The 19,919-nt window shown below is 40.3% G+C and overlaps 3 protein-coding genes across 7 annotated transcripts in view; 1 reads left to right on the top strand and 2 right to left on the bottom strand.

The window, feature by feature from the left end:
* Nucleotides 1-19,919, bottom strand: part of LOC139549612 (zinc finger protein 664-like) — a 438,201-nt gene that overhangs the window by 178,528 nt on the left and 239,754 nt on the right. The gene's annotated exons all lie outside the window — the stretch shown is intronic.
* LOC139549671 (uncharacterized) overlaps nucleotides 1-19,919 on the top strand; it is a 520,909-nt gene that overhangs the window by 284,520 nt on the left and 216,470 nt on the right. The gene's annotated exons all lie outside the window — the stretch shown is intronic.
* LOC139549053 (zinc finger protein 180-like) lies at nucleotides 364-13,834 on the bottom strand. 2 transcript variants are annotated; one of them, XM_071359142.1, is made up of 2 exons: nucleotides 13,248-13,834; nucleotides 364-5,679 (listed from the first exon to the last, which is right to left on the bottom strand). In XM_071359142.1, exons 1-2 carry the CDS (start codon nucleotides 13,606-13,608, stop codon nucleotides 4,805-4,807), a joined length of 1,236 nt encoding a protein of 411 aa, XP_071215243.1. In that variant the 5' UTR covers nucleotides 13,609-13,834; the 3' UTR covers nucleotides 364-4,804. The 2 variants fall into 2 exon arrangements, with proteins under 2 accessions (XP_071215243.1, XP_071215252.1); XM_071359151.1 differs by having other exon boundaries at nucleotides 13,281-13,834.

The following is a 19,919-nucleotide window of genomic DNA, read 5'->3' as shown; positions in this document are numbered from 1 at the left end:
GTAGATGTATATAATGAACAGACTAGGTCTATAATGCTCCTACATGGTGTAACAATACATCATGTAGATGTATATAATGAACAGACTAGGTCTATACTGCTCCTACATGGTGTAACAATACATCATGTAGATGTATATAATGAACAGACTAGGTCTATACTGCTCCTACATGGTGTAACAATACATCATGTAGATGTATATAATGAACAGACTAGGTCTATACTGCTCCTACATGGTGTAACAATACATCATGTAGATGTAAATAATGAACAGACTAGGTCTAGACTGCTCCTACATGGTGTAACAATACATCATGTAGATGTACACCACCGTTCAAAAGTTTGGGGTCACTTAGAAATGTCCTTGTTTTTTAAAGAAAACATAAAATTGATCAGAAATACAGTGTAGACATTGTTAATGTTATAAAAAACATTTAAAAATACAAAAAACATAAAAAATGCACCTTTATTTAACCAGGTGGCCATGATGTCATAATGATAGTTTAACCAGGTGGCCATGACGTCATAATGATAGTTTAACCAGGTGGCCATGATGTCATAATGATAGTTTAACCAGGTGGCCATGACGTCATAATGATAGTTTAACCAGGTGGCCATGATGTCATAATGATAGTTTAACCAGGTGGCCATGATGTCATAATGATAGTTTAACCAGGTGGCCATGACGTCATAATGATAGTTTAACCAGGTGGCCATGATGTCATAATGATAGTTTAACCAGGTGGCCATGATGTCATAATGATAGTTTAACCAGGTAGGCCAGTTGAGAACAAGTTCTCATTTACAACTGCGACCTGGCCAAGATAAAGCAAAGCAGTGTGACACAAACAACAACACAGAGTTACACATGGAGTAAAACAAACATACAGTCAATAATACAGTAGAAAAATAAGTATATATACAATGTGAGCAAGTGAGGTGAGATAAGGGAGGTGAAGGCAAAAAAAAGGCCATGGTGGCGAAGTAAATACAATATAGCAAGTAAAACACTGGAATGGTAGATTTGCAGTGGAAGAATGTGCAAAGTAGAGATAGAAATAATGGGGTGCAAAGGAGCTAAATAAATAAATAAATACAGTAGGGAAAGAGGTAGTTGTTTGGGCTAAATTATAGATGGGCTATGTACAGGTGCAGTAATCTGTGAGCTGCTCTGACAGCTAGTGCTTAAAGTTAGTGAGGGAGATAAGTGTTTCCAGTTTCAGAGATTTTTGTAGCTCGTTCGTATTAATGCAGATATTATGGACATTTTATTTAAAACATGTAATTAAACTATAATTGTAGCTCCTTTAATTTAGACCCAAAATGTATTTGCTATGTGTGCTATTGCCTGGCTATTAAAAGTAACAGGCCACTATTTGAGACTCAGCCTCAGAAATGTTTGGTCACATGGAATCAAGTGGTCACTAGATGTCTACGGTGCCAAAGAGAATTATAGTTGGGGGTGTTGGGAGTGTTGAGTGTGTTGATATAACGGTAATAATGTCAAAATTCCATTTTTAACAACCATCAGAATTTGTTAAAAAAAGGTTATGCCTGAGTGGCACAGCGATCTAAGGTACTAGATCACAGTGTTAGAGGCGTCACTATAGACCCGAGTGGTGCAGCAGTCTAAGGTACTAGATCACAGTGTTAGAGGTGTCACTATAGACCTGAGTGGTGCAGCGGTCTAAGGTACTGTATCGCAGTGTTAGAGGCGTCACTATAGACCCGAGTGGTGCAGCAGTCTAAGGTACTAGATCACAGTGTTAGAGGTGTCACTATAGACCCGAGTGGTGCAGCGGTCTAAGGTACTAGATCACAGTGTTAGCGGTGTCACTATAGACCCGAGTGGTGCAGCAGTCTAAGGTACTAGATCACAGTGTTAGAGGTGTCACTATAGACCCGAGTGGTGCAGCAGTCTATGGTACTGTATCACAGTGTTAGAGGTGTCACTATAGACCCGGGTTTGATCCCGGGCTGTACCACAACCTGCTATGATCGGGAGTCCCATAGGGCAGCACACTATAGGCCAAGCGTTGCCCAGGTTAGGGGAGGGTTTGGCCGGGGGGGGGGGCTTTACTACTCTAGCGAATCCTTGTGGCGACTGCAGGCTGACCTCAGCCGTCAGGTGAACAGTGTTTCCTCCGACATATTGGTGCGGGTAGTTAAGCGGGTAGCTGTTAAGAAGCGCAGTTTGGCATGACTCGACCTTCGATATATATTATATTATTATTATATAATATATAGATATATTCAATATTTGTATTTTTTTATTTTACCTTTATTTATACAGGTTTTTCTCATTGAGATAACATCTCTTTTCCAAAAGAGACCTGGTCCAATAGCAGCAGGGGTAACAACGTTTCAGACAAAACAACTTACGTACACAACATTAAACAAAGCTATAAACACAGCACAACAATAACATTTTACGTTAAAAACACGAAAGTCTTGACTAAAAAGAGCTGTCCTTAAAACAATTACACTCTTCTATACATCAATCAAGTGTTTAAGCTCCACCAACAAAACTAGATCATCACATTTTTAAATGTTCAGGAGAGAATTCCAGGACCACGGAGCTGAGTAACAATTTCTACCATGACCTGTTCTAATTTTTGTTTAGAAGCAAATGAGAAGGGGACCGTAGTTGATATTTATTTACCGACCTGACTAAAACAGAACAGAACAGAGATAAAATGGCATTTTACCCAAAATGGCCTTTAATATCAGTGTATACCAGTGTTTAAGCCTACGCAAGGTCAATGACGACCAGCCAACAGCACTGGAGACATCACAATATCGAAATTGTGGAGAAAAAACGGGGGTAAAATTATTTTAAAAATGCCGAAATTGGTTGTTCCCCCACCATTTACAACAACATCACTGAGCACCATCACTGTCTTTCCTTCGTGGATCTCCTGCATGTTTACATATCTGGCATTACTCATCTCATATGTATATACTGTATTCTATTCTATTCTACTGTATCTTAGTCTATGTATTACTCATCTCATATGTATATACTGTATTCTATCCTATTCTACTGTATCTTAGTCTATGCCCCTCTGACATCACTCGTCCTTAACTTAGATTTGTGTGTATTAGGTATTTGTTGTGAAATTGTTAGATATTACTGCACTGTTGGAGCTATGAACACAAGCATTGAGTTAGATATTACTGTACTGTTGGAGCTAGAAACACAAGCATTTAGTTAGATATTACTGTACTGTTGGAGTTAGGAACACAAGCATTTAGTTAGATATTACTGAACTGTTGGAGCTAGAAACACAAGCATTTAGTTAGATATTACTGTTGGAAACACCCCATCTCTTTACATTACTTATGCATATTCAGTGGCCTGACTGCATCCAGACTATGTCAAAGGTCCATCCTGGTAGATCTGAACCTAATGCAGCTTGGAGTGATCAGATGACAGAAGTCACATTTAGGTGCCAGGTGTAACTGAGGCCATAGATGCTCCATATCCATTACTTTGAGTGTTTTATATAATATGACTAAATATGTTAATTTCTGTGTTGCAGGGGCAGTCAAGAAATGGAACGGCAAGGCCACAGAACATGACATAAGCAGAGCTGTGGGAGACCACCTCAAGCCCCTGGTAGAGCCGGAGGTGGTGTTTACCACTCCACCAGCAGAGCTGTGGGAGACCACCTCAAGCCCCTGGTCGACCCGGGGGTGGTGTTTACCACTCCACCAGCAGAGCTGTGGGAGACCACCTCAAGCCCCTGGTAGAGCCGGGGTTGGTGTTTACCACTCCACCACAGCTTCAGCAGGCTGGAAAAGTGATACTGTTTTTCATACTAAGAGGGACCAAGAGTCTGTTGATTGGTCATTGGGTTCATTTGTTGAAATCAAATTTGACTCAATTTATTAGGATTGTTAATAGAAAATTGATATAGACCGATTTATTATACTGCGTCCATGTGTATAAGCTGTGAGTATGTTGAAATTAAATAGTTTTCTTTTCAACTTTCAACTAAAACCAAAATAATATTGTACGTCGGTCATAGTCTTATTTTCAACGACAGTTTTCTAGGTGGGATATCCCCAATGTCACAGATTAAAAGTGTCCAAATGCAAATGCAGAAAACCTAAACGTAAAATGTACTATATACACAAACATCTGCCACAATAATCATATTACTTAAACAAGCACCTAAAACTGCACAAGCAGCAATACATCACTGAATTCAATTTATTATTGGTTGTATGTGCTGTTGAAACTAACACAACTAAAAAAACACATGGAAATGGGAGATATATTTTACCTCACTGGTTAGAGGACAACCTGCAGAAAACAGTCAGCTACATTTTGGAGTGATGCATTTAAATTCAGGGGTCGCTAAACAAAGGAACACAACACTTATTTGTAATCACTCATCGATATCATGTTGAAATCAATTGTGCCGAGAGGAGGGAGATGAGGGTGCACGTCCTGTTAAATCTAACAGCTCAAAAACCACATGGAATCTGGGAATAATGTGTTCACCACTGGTTAGAGGACAATTTGTAGAAAACAGCTAGCTACATTTTGAGGTGTTGCATTTTGATTCAAGTGGGTCACCAACATGGTAAGTGTAACACAGGTATTTTTGTGTTAGTCACTTTTTTGTTAAATCACATAAATAGTAACTCTTTCAAGAGCCTGGATTTTTCCTGAAATCAATTGAATGGGACAAACGTTTAGGGTTCTACATTGTGAAATTCATTAAAATACTCCTACTACATTGTTAAAAACATTCTACATTGTGACATTAATTCATTGATATCATGAAACAACTCCTTCATGTATGTATTTTCTGATGTTTGATCAGAGATCTTTTATCAGAGTATCTCTTGTCACACTGAACACAGCTATAAGGTTTCTCTCCTGTGTGTGTTCTCTGGTGTTGAGTCAGATGGCAAGATCGACCAAAACGCTTCCCACATTGACCACAGCTATAAGATTTCTCTCCTGTGTGTGTTCTCTGGTGTGATACCAGATTGCCAGATTGACCAAAACTCTTCCCACATTGACCACAGCTATAAGATTTCTCTCCTGTGTGTATTCTCTGGTGTTGAGTCAGATGGCAAGATCGACCAAAACGCTTCCCACATTGACCACAACTATAAGATTTCTCTCCTGTGTGTGTTCTCTGGTGTGATACCAGATGGCCAGATTGACCAAAACTCTTCCCACATTGACCACAGCTATAAGGTTTCCCTCCTGTGTGTGTTCTCTGGTGCACTGTCAGATCTCCAGATTGACGAGAACTCTTCCCACATTGATCACAGCTGTAAGGTTTCTCTCCTGTGTGTATTCTCTGGTGCACTGTCAGCTCTCCAGATTGACCAAAACTCTTCCCACATTGACCACAACTATAAGGTTTCTCTCCTGTGTGTATTCTCTGGTGTTGAGTCAGATTGCAAGATCGACCAAAACGCTTCCCACATTGACCACAGCTATAAGATTTCTCTCCTGTGTGGATTCTCTGATGAACTTTAATGCCTGATGAGGTGAATCTCTTCCCACAGTCAGAGCAGCAGTGAGTTCTCTTCCCTGTGGATCTCTGCTGGTGTTTATTGAGGCGTTCTGATGTGGAGAGACTCTTCTCTGCCTCTACAGCATCATGAGGTTGTTGAGGCTCCCCAGAGGATCCACGATAGTCCCGTATCTCTCCTGTGTGAAAAACAAAGTCAGACAGATGATTAAAGGCCCACAACAGCGGTAATCCACTGTAAAAGGTGATGCCAACAGAATAGCGATGATGTTGTACAACAATTGATGTCTGTAATGAATGTTAAAATTATTTGACAATTGTCTTAAAATGAGCAACAAGTCATATTTTGTCTTGTTTTCACATTAGTAGTAACATCTAAGATTGTAGACTAGAAATAAGTTATTCATGTTGTTGAAACTCTAAGCAGTGTGCCAGACGACCTTTGACCTCCAATACAGGCCCCTTTCTGTGTTGCTAAAATTGCGGCACGAGGGCAATTTGATTGCAGAAACTCCTCCATGCTAATGAGGAAACCGCTAGTTATGGATGTGGTATATCTGGTAATGAGAAAACCACTAGTTATGGATGTGGTATATCTGGTAATTAGGAAACCACTAGTTATGGATGTAGTATATCTGGTAATGAGGAAACCACTAGTTATGGATGTAGTATATCTGGTAATGAGGAAACCCCTAGCTATGGATGTAGTATATCTGCTAATGAGGAAACCACTAGTTATGGACGTAGTATATCTGCAGGAGCAAAAATGGTGAGCAAAGATTTTAGTTTTTCACAATGTATTCTGAATGTGAAAAGGGGAAAACTCAGGGGAGTAACCTCCATTTCCAGGTTGCTTATGAGTGCATTTCACACTAATTTGGATTATAATTGTAAGGATCGTTTGAATGTCCTGCTTAATATAATGTTTGTGTCATCGCAAATCAACCGCTTTGTATTTAAAAAACACTTCAACCAGTAAAATGCTCTTTGGCTTTTCCATCAGCCTGACAATGAGGGTTTGTACACTGTTTGCCAAATTGGCCCATAACTTCACCTAACAACAACATATACCCACTGTAGGACCCACAACTTCACCTAACAACAACATAGACCTACTGTAGAACCCATAACTTCACCTAACAATAACATAGACCTACTGTAGGACCCATAACTTCACCTAACAACAACATAGACCTACTGTAGGACCCATAACTTCACCTAACAACAACATAGACCTACTGTAGAACCCATAACAATAACATAGACCTACTGTAGAACCCATAACTTAACCTAACAATAACAGACCTACTGTAGGACCCATAACTTCACCTAACAATAACAGACCTACTGTAGGACCCATAACTTCACCTAACAACAACATAGACCTACTGTAGGACCCATAACTTCACCTAACAACATAGAACTACTGTAGGACCCATAACTTCACCAAACAACAAATAAAGGAAAATAGCTCTGTGTGTTGTACAATAGCCTATCCATCAAGGAACATTCTCTACACATTATGAGCTAAGTATCTCTGTGTGCAAACAGACTAACGAGACCCTACAGTAAATCAAGCAGACAATAACATTATAAACATCAATTTGTTAGGGATGTTTGATCCAACGTGGAGCACGGCATAACTGTCTTTACCGGAGTAATGAATGAAGAAGCACTTTGGTTGTTTTTGCATGTCGTGATGTTTGTCATTTGACTGTCATTCAGAAAATGATTTCCTGATTCAGCTGATGATAGTTGAACATGTGACTAACTAAACAGCTACAGTATTAAGAATGATGTGTAATTATTGAAGAACCGCGTTAATGACAGTATCAATTTGGGTGTTGTCAATAAAGTTACGATTATTATTATTTATTTATTTCAGCTTTATTTAACCAGGTCGGCCAGTTGAGAACAAGTTCTCATATACAACTGCAACCTGGCCAAGATAAAGCAAAGCAGTGCGACAAAAACAACACAGAGTTACACGTGGGATAAACAAACGTACAGTCAATAACACAATAGAAAAATCTATATACAGTGTGTGCAAATGGAGTAAGGAGGTAAGGCAATAAATAGGCCATAGTAGCGAAGTAATTACAAATTTTGAAATTAACACTGGAGTGACAGATGTGCAGATGATGATGTGCAAGTAGAAATACTGATGTGCAAAAGAGCAAAAAAAGTAAAAAAAAAAAAATGGGGATGAGGTAGGTAGTTGGATGGGCTGTGCACAGCTGCAGCGAGCGCTACGCTGCTGAGATAGCTGATGCTTAAAGTTAGTGAGGGAGATATAAGTCTCCAACCTTTTGCAATTCGTTCCAGTCATTGGCAGCAGAGAGCTGGAAGGAAAGGCGGCCAAAGTAGGTGTTGGCTTTGGGGATGACCAGTGAGATATACCTCCTGGAGCGCGTGCTATGGGTGGGTGTTGCTATGGTGACCAGTGAGCTGAATTAAGGCGGCCTAGCAAAGACTTAAAGATGACCTGGAGCCAGTGGGTTTGGCGACGAATATGTAGCGAGGGCCAGCCAACGAGAGCATACAGGTCGCAGTGGTGGGTGGTATATGGGGCTTTGGTGACAAAACGGATGGCACTGTGATAGACTACATCCAGTTTGCTGAGTAGAGTGTTGGAGGCTATTTTGAAAATGACATCACCGAAGTCATGGATCGGCAGGATAGTCAGTTTTACGAGGGTATGTTTGGCAGCGTGAGTGAAGGAGGCTTTGTTGCGAAATAGGAAGCCGATTCTAAATTTAATTTGGGATTGGAAATGCTTAATATTAGTCTGGAAGGAGAGTTTAGTCTAGCCAGACACCTAGGTATTTATAGTTGTCCACATTTTCTAAGTCAGAACCGTCCAGAGTAGTCATGCTGGACGGGCGGGTGCAGGCAGCGATCAGTTGAAGAGCATGCATTTAGTTTTACTAGCGTTTAAGAGCAGTTGGGAGCCACGGATGGAGTGTTGTATGGCATTGAAGCTCATTTGGAGGTTTGTTAACACAGTGTCCAAAGAAGGGCCAGATGTATACAGAATGGTGTGGTCTGCGTAGAGGTGGATCAAGGAATCAACCGCAGCAAGAGCAACATCATTGGTATATAAAGAGAAAAGAGTCGGTCCGAGAATTGAACCCTGTGGTACCCCCATAGAGACTGCCAGAGCTCCACACAACAGGCCCTCCGATTTGACACACTGAACTCTGTCTAAGAAGTAGTGGGTGAACCAGGCGAGTCAGTCATTTGAGAAACCAAGGCGGTTAATTCTGCCGATAAGAATACGGTGATTGACAGAGTCGAAAGCCTTGGTCAGGTTGATGAAGACGGCTGCACAGTACTGTCTTTTATCGATGGCGGTTATGATATCGTTTAGTAACTTGAGCGAGGCTGAGGTGCACCCGAGACCAGCTCGGAAACGGGATTACACAGCGGAGAAGGTACGGTGGGATTCTAAATGGTCAGTGATCTGTTTGTCAACTTGGCTGTCGAAGACTTTGGAAAGGCAGGGCAGGATGGATATAGGTCTGTAACAGTTTGGTTCTAGATTGTCACACCCTTTGAAGAGGGGGATGACGGAGGAAGCGTTCCAATCTTTAGGAATCTCGGACGATACTAAAGAGAGGTTGAACAGACTAGTAATAGGGGTTGCCACAATGGAAAGAAAAGAGAGGGCCCAGCTGATTTGTAACTCTTTCAGAACATCAGCTATCTGGATTTGGGTGAAGGAGAAGCTGGGGAGGCTTGGGGAAGTAGCTGTTGGCCGGGGTTGGAGTAGCCAGGAGGAAAGCATGGCCAGCCATAGAGAAATGCTTATTGAAACTCTCGATTATCGTGGATTTATCGGTGGTGACAGTGTTTCCTAGCCTCAGTGCAGTGGGCAGCTGAGATTAGGTGCTCTTATTCTCCATGGACTTTACAGTGTCCCACAACTTTTTGGAGTTAGAGCTACAGGATGCACATTTCTGTTTGAAAAGTTTGAAAAAGCTTGCATTTGCTTTCCTAACTGACTGTGTGTATTGGTTCCTGACTTCTCTGAAAAGTTGCATATCGCGGGGACTATTCGATGCTAGTGCAGTACGCCACAGGATGTTTCTGTGCTGGTCGAGGGCAGTCAGGTCTGGAGTGAACCAAGGGCTATATCTGTTCTTAGTTCTACATTTCTTGCTTATTTAAGATGGTGAGGAATTTACTTTTAAAGAACAACCAGGCATCCTCTACCGACGGGAGGATACCAGGATACCCAGGCCAGGTCGATTAGAAAGGCCTGCTTGCAGAAGTGTTTTAGGGAGCGTTTGACAGTGATGAGGGGTGATCGTTTAATCGTTATCTAACTTCTCTAGGATAGGGGCCAGCAATTTCACGTTTGGATGAAAAGCATACCCAAATTCAACTGCCAGTTACTCATCCCCAGAAGATAAGATATGCATATTATTAGTAGATTTGGATAGAAAACACTCTGAAGTTTCTAAAAATGTTTGAATCATGTCTGTGTGTATAACAGAACTTATTTAGCAGGCGAAACCCCGAGGACTTTGCAGGCCATCTATGCAGTAGATTGCAACTCCTCCCCCTTTGGCAGTTCTATCTTGAAGATAGTCGGTCAACCTCGGTACAACATACTATGGGAAAATACAATCATTCCCCATGCCGACCCAAACGGATACTAAATGAAACGGCCCCTGGCAGACCACCCAGACCTGACCATACAAGATGCGGCAGTTTTGTCAATTTATTAATTGTGTTTTGTTTGAAACACTCCTGTCAATGTTGAGTAAGGACGCACACCTAACTACTCATATAGTAGTAGGACTAGTCAACCTGATTACACATATAGAAGTAGGACTAGTCTACCTGGTTACACATATAGAAGTAGGACTAGTCTACCTGACAACACATATAGAAGTAGGACTAGTCAACCTGATTACACATATAGAAGTAGGACTAGTCTACCCAACAACACATATAGAAGTAGGACTAGTCTACCTGGTTACACATATAGAAGTAGGACTAGTCTACCTGATTAAACATATAGAAGTAGGACTAGTCTACCCAACAACACATATAGAAGTAGGACTAGTCTACCTGATTACACATATAGAAGTAGGACTAGTCTACCTGGTTACACATATAGAAGTAGGACTAGTCTACCTGGTTACACATATAGAAGTAGAACTAGTCTACCTGGTTACACATATAGAAGTAGAACTAGTCTACCTGGTTACACATATAGAAGTAGAACTAGTCTACCTGGTTACACATATAGAAGTAGGACTAGTCTACCTGATTACACATATAGAAGTAGGACTAGTCTACCTGATTACACATATAGAAGTAGGACTAGTCTACCTGGTTACACATATAGAAGTAGGACTAGTCTACCTGGTTACACATATAGAAGTAGGACTAGTCTACCTGGTTACACATATAGAAGTAGGACTAGTCTACCTGGTTACACATATAGAAGTAGGACTAGTCTACCTGGTTACACATATAGAAGTAGGACTAGTCTACCTGGTTACACACATAGAAGTAGGACTAGTCTACCTGGTTACACACATAGAAGTAGGACTAGTCTACCTGGTGACACATATAGAAGTAGGACTAGTCTACCTGGTGACACATATAGAAGTAGGACTAGTCTACCTGGTGACACATATAGAAGTAGGACTAGTCTACCTGGTGACACATATAGAAGTAGGACTAGTCTACCTGGTGACACATATAGAAGTAGGACTAGTCTACCTGGTGACACATATAGAAGTAGGACTAGTCTACCTAGTTACACATATAGATGTAAAACTAGTCTACCTGGTTACACATATAGATGTAAAACAAGTCTACCTGGTTACACATATAGAAGTAGGACTAGTCTACCTGGCCTGCACACAAATGTAGGCCTATAAATGTGCCCATTTGGGGATGTCTGATAGTATTTCTGATTGTCTTAATGCACCACCACTAATGAGTTGTGGAGCTTCTCAAAGCACATTTTCCCCCCCACCTCAAACAGCAAGTAAACAAAGTCTAATCAAAGTCAATTGCAAATGAGAATAACTCCTCAAAGTATTTGAAAAATATTTCCAGCTCTCACCCTTTCGATAACCACTCGGCACAAAAGGGAAAAATGTAATAATCTGATCCAGTGGAAATGTCAAAACACCTGATTACTTCTTATCCCTTTCACAAATAGCCTACAGCTGTGTCGGTCGAGAACTCACAGGCACGGGAAACTGAGGGCCCAGAATATTTTATACAATGTTTCAAGTTCGTTATGGACAGGCCATGTGATTTATAGGACAGTTATTTGCAATATTTTTATTTGTTGGCTTTATGCAGGCTATTTTTTACATAGGTGGCAATGGCAATAAAAGTTACTTTTAGATTTGTATAATTTTCATTTAGATGACCTGGTTAAAATATCATTATGACATCATGGATGGCCAGTCCTTGTATTCATAGTGTAGTGAATTCAGGGGGTTGCCCTGAGCTGGACTCAAACCTGGGTCCAGCGACTGTCAAGCCAACACCTTAAAACTGTTTTGCCAAGATGTCTGAACTTCTTGACGAGGTCGCTAGGTTTTGGGTTACGGTTGATACAATAGCTTTCTCTATTAATTTGAGAGTGGTTACATTTCTCCAGACCCCATCCCAGCCCCCATCCCTCAGCTGTTTACCAAACCAAGTCTCTGGGCAGCCATTTTGTTGCTGTTTAAATACTAGGTTGTCCCTTTAAAAAAGCCACACAAGAATCAATCAACCAATAACAAAGCTGTAATTCCACCACTATTTTGCTAATAAGATGGATGGGGCTGGAGAAATGTAACTACTTTCAAATTCATAGACAGACCTATGGATGCAAGGACTGACCATCCATGATATCAACATTATAGTTTTAACCATGTTGAGTCTGTTGATTTACATTGTTTCTATACATTGGAGTAAAAAAAGCTTATTTGGTGTTCTGATGGGGTACAACAGTTGAACTAAGCTCATGAGGCATGTGTTATATTCTTCAAGAATCAATGGCTATAAATAAATAATTTAAAAATCAAAATATGGATGTGGTAATTGCAGATTTCCCCTTTAACACCACACATCCTTCCAGTGACTGGAGCGAATTTCAAAATTCGCTGAAGCTGGAGACTTATATTTCCCTCACCAACTTTAAACATCAGCTATCTGAGCAGCTAACCGATCGCTGCAGCTGTACATGTACTTTTCTGCTCTTTTGCACACCAGTATCTCTACTTGCACATCATCATCTGCTCATTTATCACTCCAGTGTTAATCTGCTAAATTGTAATTCTTCGCTACTATGGACTATTCATTGCCTACCTCATGCCTTTTGCACACACTATATATAGACTTTCTTTTTTTCTACTGTGTCATTGACTTGTTTATTGTGTTATTGGCTTGTTTATTGTTTATTCCATGTTATTCCATGTGTAACTCTATGTTGTTGTCTGTGTCACACTGCTTTGCTTAATCTTGGCCAGGTCGCAGTTGTAAATGAGAACTTGTTCTCAACTGGCCTACCTGGTTAAATACAAAAAGTCTTAACTTTTGACACCATGGCCACCTGGTTAAACTATCATTATGACATCATGGCCACCTGGTTAAACTATCATTATGACATCATGGTCACCATGTTAAACTATCATTATGACATCATAGCCACCTGGTTAAATAAAAAAATAAAACAGTTCAACAACTGCAGAGTTTGTGCCTCTGTTTTTAAGGTAGTACTTACTAGTGTTAATCAGGGCCCGTTCATCGTTAGAACCATTGGATGCCTTAAGATGCGTTTGGGAAACCGAGTCCAGATATTCAGTTTCCTCCTTCTCTTCTTCCAATGTGACAGTCATCTCCCCATCTTTCACTCCAAAAACTGCATCCTCCTCTTTCTCTTCCTCTTCCTCTTTCAATCTGAACGCGTCTTCCTCTTCTTTCACTGTAACGTCTGTCTCTTCTTCTTTCACTGTAACAGCCTCACCCTCTACTTCTTCGTTTACTGTGATATCCTCCTCTTCCTTCTCCTCTTTGACGATAGCTTCTTTCTCCGTCCAGCAGTCCTTCTCTTCATTAACAAGAGAGTAGCTTAGTGACCTCATGGTTGAAGATGTTAGCTAGCTAGGCTAACTTAACCAGCCCGCTAGATGAATAATAAAAACAATACCGTAAATATGAAATGAAAACGGATAACTAACTAGGCGACAGAAGTGGTTTTAAAATACAGTGGCAAATATACACTAAAGCGTCTAAAGAGCTTTATTGGTTCGTCTATTTTGGCTAGCAAGCTACCGAGGTGGCTGACTGTCTGTTGCTGCTGTTGAAAGAAGCGTTCCGTCCACTAGAATATACGTCACAGTAGCAGCATTGCCTTAAAGTCGCAGACCGCTATATGCTGACTGGAGTGGGCAACGCAGTTGAGTAAAATGTAAATTAAATTTTCACACAAAAAATTAAAGGGTAGGAATCAGGGACGTCGCTAGAACCAAAATATGAATTAGCCCCCCCCTAAATAAATCAATATCAGTCAATATATTTTTTCTGTGATTTCTTATTTCTTCTTATTTCGCCATCGCATCTTAAACATCTTATCGGCCCGGCACTAGGACCGGGGGAGGCTGCTGCTGCGCTAGCGACTGTTAGACTTTCTTCAGCAAAGATGGCGGACAGAAATACTAGGAGAGAGGGGTACCCCTACACAGAACTGAACTGAATCAAATATGGCGAACAGAAATACTAGGAGAGAGGGGAACCCCTACACAGAACTGAACTGAATCAAAGGTGGCGGACAGAAATACTAGAATGGAAGCAACTGTAAGGGATTATAACGTCATAACGAATCATGCAAAAAACATGTACAGTTGACAGGAATGTTAGTTCATGTAGAGACAAATGATTATGCATTTTTTTATCATAAAGTTAATTTATGAAAATCGCCATTTAGCAAGGTAGCTGACATTAGCCAGCTAGCTGACTAGCTAACATTAGCCAGCTAGCTGACCCAGCTAACATTAGCCAGATAGCTGACTAGCTTTATGGGTGTTGTGACATGAATATGAAATTGTAATTCTGGTTGTTTTAGGGACTCCTGAAACAACCAGCAAACCAGACTGTCGTTTTGTGTAACAGTGGATGTATAGAATCTAGCTAGCTGAAGAATTTACTGCAAATTTAATGTACAATTTTGTAAGCTTGTCTTGCTGATATTTACCATGCAGATAGATGAAATAACGTAGCTAGCTATGTTCTTGCTTATTGTGCAGTGGATGATTAAAATCCCTGTATGCCCATGGATGTGTAGCTAGCTATCTAGCCGATCTGTGTATGGACCCAAACGTTTGGTATACATATTAGTTCAGAACCTAGCTATGAACCTCAGCTATCATAGCCAGTTGTATCAACTTCAAAACAGCCTGAATGACATTAATGAAGCCTGTGGATTGAGTAGAATATAATATCATGTTGTACCAAGGATGCAAGTCGTATATACATGTAGTTATTACCATGCATGAGATCCCCACATTGTAGCCTGTACATTTAATATATTCACTGATCATGTACTGTACCTTGGCAAATAAAGGTGCAGTTTAGGTATGAATGTCTTTGAGATAATTTTTCAGTCATATCCAATACCAGGAGTATCAAATTCCAGACTTTGAATGACTCTGTGACTTCATGTATGTATTACAATTATACACTTCAACAGTGTTTACCAATCTTGGTCCTGGGACATCAATGGTTACACATTGTAACTAATAGACTAGAAACAGGATTTAACTAGTTAATTCATATATACAGAAATATAATGTTAAAAAACAGTACACTACACTTCCTATGCATCATGTAAATACTCCAACACCGGTTCATCTCAATATCTAATGCCCTTCATCTGCAATGATCTGATAAACACAGGATAGGTGGAGTATTTCATCACATAACACTTCATTTCAACCAGTAGAGAATGTGAAACGCTTTATTGAAAGCTCATTATCCAAGTGTTATAAATACAAGTTCAATCTGTCCTTCAATGCACATCTGTTGTGCATTATAAAAACAGAGGAAGAAAGAGGAGGTGGAGAGAGAGGTGTGAAAGACAGAAAGGGAAAGAGGTAAGCACATAGGAGCAGGGAAGGCAGCACATGATTAATGAATCACAGTGCTACCTAAATATTCTCTCAGTTCATCACAATTACATAACAGTGTCTCTCGTCGGCCCAAAGGTTATCTTAAAAGCAGGTGAGGTGGCGATGGTGGGACTGGGGGTTGGCATCCTCTCACATCAAAACATCTCTGCAGACGAGAGACAGATGGAGAGAGAGAGCATGTTTAAACCTTGTGTATTTATTTTTTATTCTCACATTGTTAGTCATCAATCAGGAGGTGAAATGCAAAACTGACCTGGGATCATTAACTCTGGGACTACTGCATCTATATGTATTTCAATGTAAAACATCTCTTTAATAATACTTCCTGTATAATATAAACTGACCTGGGATCATTAACTCTGGGACTACTGCATCTGTCTGTATTTCAATGTAAAGCATCTCTTTAATAATACTTCCTGTATAATATAAACTGACCTGGGATCATTAACTCTGGGACTACTGCATCTCTGTCTGTGTTTCAATGTAAAGCATCTCTTTAATAATAATTCCTGTATAATATAAACTGACCTGGGATCATTAACTCTGGGACTACTGCATCTCTGTCTGTGTTTCAATGTAAAGCATCTCTTTAATAATACTTCCTGTATAATATAAACTGACCTGGGATCATCAACTCTGGGACTACTGCATCTCTCTGTATTTCAATGTAAAGCATCTCTTTAATAATACTTCCTGTATAATATAAACTGACCTGGGATCATTAACTCTGGGACTACTGCATCTATCTGTATTTCAATGTAAAGCATCTCTTTAATAATACTTCCTGTTGACCTGACCAAGTGACCTCTCACCTCTGATCATGCTGTGCCCTCTATGTAGCCAGTTCAGATGCAGGAGGGGTTCACCGACACAGCTGATATAACCTAGAGAATTTAGGGAGGGGAGAGGGGAGAGAGGGATGAAGTGAAGGAGAGAGACTTATTGAGAAAATAAGGTAGTTAAAGCCACAGTGTTCAACAGGAATCTGTGTGTGGCCTCACCTGTTGTCCACACCACACTAAGTGGCTGCAGAGTACTTTATGCTGAAAAACATGAACGGACCCACAAGGACAAACAATATAGCGTAGTTATAGAAATAATGAAGTGTCTTACTATTCTCCATGGTTGGCCCTCTTGCCTATTCTTTGAAGGTGGAAGGAGCCACAGTTATACACCTGAGCCTGCTTACTGCACAACACAATCCATCAATCAGATTGATACATGATTGTGTAGGTGTGGGTTATAGGATGTCTAATTGTTCTACATTTTTTCAATATTAGTGATTTAAAATTTGCCTGTTTTGTTTTTTCACAGACATCACACCCTTACCTAAACAGCACCCTCACCTGAGAAGTAGAAATCAAAGGGAGAGAAACTATGAATTGAATAACTGTAGTTGACATAGCTAAGTAAATGGAAGAATACTCTTATTGTAATGTGGATGGCTCTTAAAAGAGCCTTTGGTTGAGCATAGTGTAGTCTATGGTGTTGCCAGGGAACAGCACCCTCTTAAAAGAGCCTTTGGTTGAGCATAGTGTAGTATATGGTGTTGCCGGGGAACAGCACCCTCTTAAAATAGCCTTTGGTTGTGCATAGTGTAGTCTATGGTGTTGCCAGGGAACAGCACCCTCTTTGAAGAAGTAGGAGGTGAAGATCTCCTGCACATGGATTGCCTCTTGCTGCGTTGTTGGACCCCATCCTTGAAACATCCTGCAGAGCAGCAGACTCCTCCTCTGGGACACGGCGGCGAGCTGCAGATCCCCTCCTGGTCCTCGTGTCCATCCTCATGAAGTTACGCAGGACACAGGTAGCCTTCACACATCTGAATTCCTCCAGGAGGCAGTCCCAGATGACCCTGGTCACCCAACCTTGCAGTGCCCTACACGGCAACTGTAGGCAATCGTTTTGAAGGAATCTCCAGTTACAAGGTATCTGTAGGAATATGGAAGACAATGTAATTATTAGACTTTTACGTCAACAGGTAATTGTGGATTACTAAAGTATAATATCCCTGATAACAAAACATGATAACATTGAATTGATAGATGCATGGGCACACATATGCACATGTGTAGCATGTGACAATAACAGGATCATATCAAGGATGGCATCACAAATGAATACATAAATACCACTTGAAGCTTGATGATTAGTTGATCATTTGAATCAGCTGTGCAGTGCTGAGGCAAAAACAACAATGTGCCTCTGAGTCCCCAGGACTGAGAACCACTGCTCTTCATTGGGACCTCTTCATATGTAGACTGGCTTTCATAGCGCTCTTTATCTGAGGACAGAAAACCTCACAAGAAACACACTTCATTATAGTCAAATTACACCACACTGAATATTATGTTACTATTATCTCCGTCCTCACTTCTAGCGACAGGAACTACACAAAAGTACCTGCCATATCCAGAATAGCCTCCTCTCTCATTGACAGTTGGTGCTGCTATCCTTTCACCCTCCATGGCTGTTAGCTAGCTACCTACAAATGCATTTGGAGTTTGTTTTTTACAGTGATAAATACATCAAGATAGTTAGCTAGCTAATATGAAGTTAGACAGCTGATGATATTTAATTCACTTAGCTATCTATCTATACAGACTGGTTACATATTTAGATGTGATATGAAAGTATTGTGTGAAATTATTTTGATGTTAAAGTATTTTAAATAATTTTGATGTGATATGAAAGTATTGTGTGAAATAATTGTTATGTGATATGAAAGTATTATGTGAAATTATTTTGAGGAGTAACGGGGGCAGAGAATCAGCAGTAGAAACAATAACAAAGCGTACTCCCTGCCCGTTGAGAATCGATTCACATTTAGATGGAATATTTGACTATTTTAGCTGCCAGAGCCAGTCTACCTCTGAAAATAACATACAGTCCTTGGACCTTGAGGAGTAACGGGGGCAGCAATCAGCAGTAGAAACAATAACAAAGCGTACTCCCTGCCCGTTTCGGTAAAAAGCTGAGGGATGGGGATGGAGAAATGCAACCATCCATGATATCAACATTATAATTTTAACCATGTTTTGAGGATATACAGTGTTTGTTTATATTTACTGACAAACATTGGAGTAAAAAAAGCTCATATTTTGGGTTCTGATGGGGTACGACAGATGAACTAAGCTCATGAGGCATTTATAAGTGATTTCTTCAAGAAACAATGGGTACATATCATTAATGTATAAGTCCCAAAATGGATGTAACAACTGCTGATTGCCCCTTTAAGACTACATATTGGGCTAATCTAATAGGAGATATTGAGGACTACAGTATTTCAGGCATTGTCATTGGATGCATTTGATCAATTGTTAACGTTTTGTTGATGGTCCACTCTTGATGTTCTACACGTTACAGTGTAGCTTCAGCCATTCCTACAGAACAACATTAAAGTGTAGAACCCCTTTACTGCATATTGGTTCAACGACTGCAGAGACGGTACTTACTGGTGTTAAACAGATCTCCAACCTCCTCTTCTTCCTCCAATGTGACAGTCATCTCCCCCTCCTCTTCTTTCACTCCAAAAACTGCATCCTCCTCTTTCTCATCCTCCTCTTCTTTTACTGTAACATCTTCCTCCTCTTTCACTCTGAACGCATCTTCCTCTTCTTTCACTGAAACGTCTTTCTCTTCTTCTTTCACGGTAACAGCCTCACCCTCTACTTGTTTTTGTATTGAAACAGCCTTCTCTTCCTCCTCCTCTTTCACGAGAGCTTCTTTCTCCGTCCAGCAGACCCCCCCCTTCTTTAGCAGGAGGAGAGTAGCTTAGTGAACTCATGGTCGGAGATGTTAGCTAGCTAGCATTAGCGACTAGCCTAGTTCTAAGCTAACTTAGCAAACCAGCTAACTGACAAACAACGTAAATATATAATTAAATGGGCCAACAAGTACATACGACAGAAGTGTGTTTAATACACAGCGACTAATATACACCAAAACAGTGTAAAGAGAGTGAATGTTGTAGCTATGTTTGCTAGAAAGCTACCGAGGTGTCTGACTAGCTGTTGTTGTTGAAGGAGCGTCCCGTCCACTAGATTATACGTCAGACTGGCAGCATCGCCTGAACCTAAAAGACGCACATCGCCATCTGCTGACTGGAGTGGGCAACGCAGTTGATGAACCAAAAGTTTATTTTTCATTTATTTCATAAAAGTTTTATATTATATTAAGTCGTTCAAAGAGAAGCATGTGTTGATTGATTCGTTTTTAATGAGTGAGAATTTAAAACAAGCTTTACACCCACTACATATTTGCATTGA

The sequence above is a fragment of the Salvelinus alpinus genome, chromosome 2 (assembly GCF_045679555.1).
Source record: "Salvelinus alpinus chromosome 2, SLU_Salpinus.1, whole genome shotgun sequence".
NCBI lineage: Eukaryota > Metazoa > Chordata > Actinopteri > Salmoniformes > Salmonidae > Salvelinus > Salvelinus alpinus.
This window is presented reverse-complemented; position numbering and strand designations above follow the sequence as displayed.

Excerpts from the sequence above, each read along its gene's own strand:
- LOC139549053 (XM_071359142.1), bottom strand. The coding sequence starts at position 13,608 with ATGAGGTCACTAAGCTACTCTCTTGTTAATGAAGAGAAGGACTGCTGG. Across the intron at positions 5,680-13,247 it reads ACGGGCCCTGATTAACACTA|GAGAGATACGGGACTATCGT; the intron begins GTAAGTACTACC and ends TTTTTCACACAG.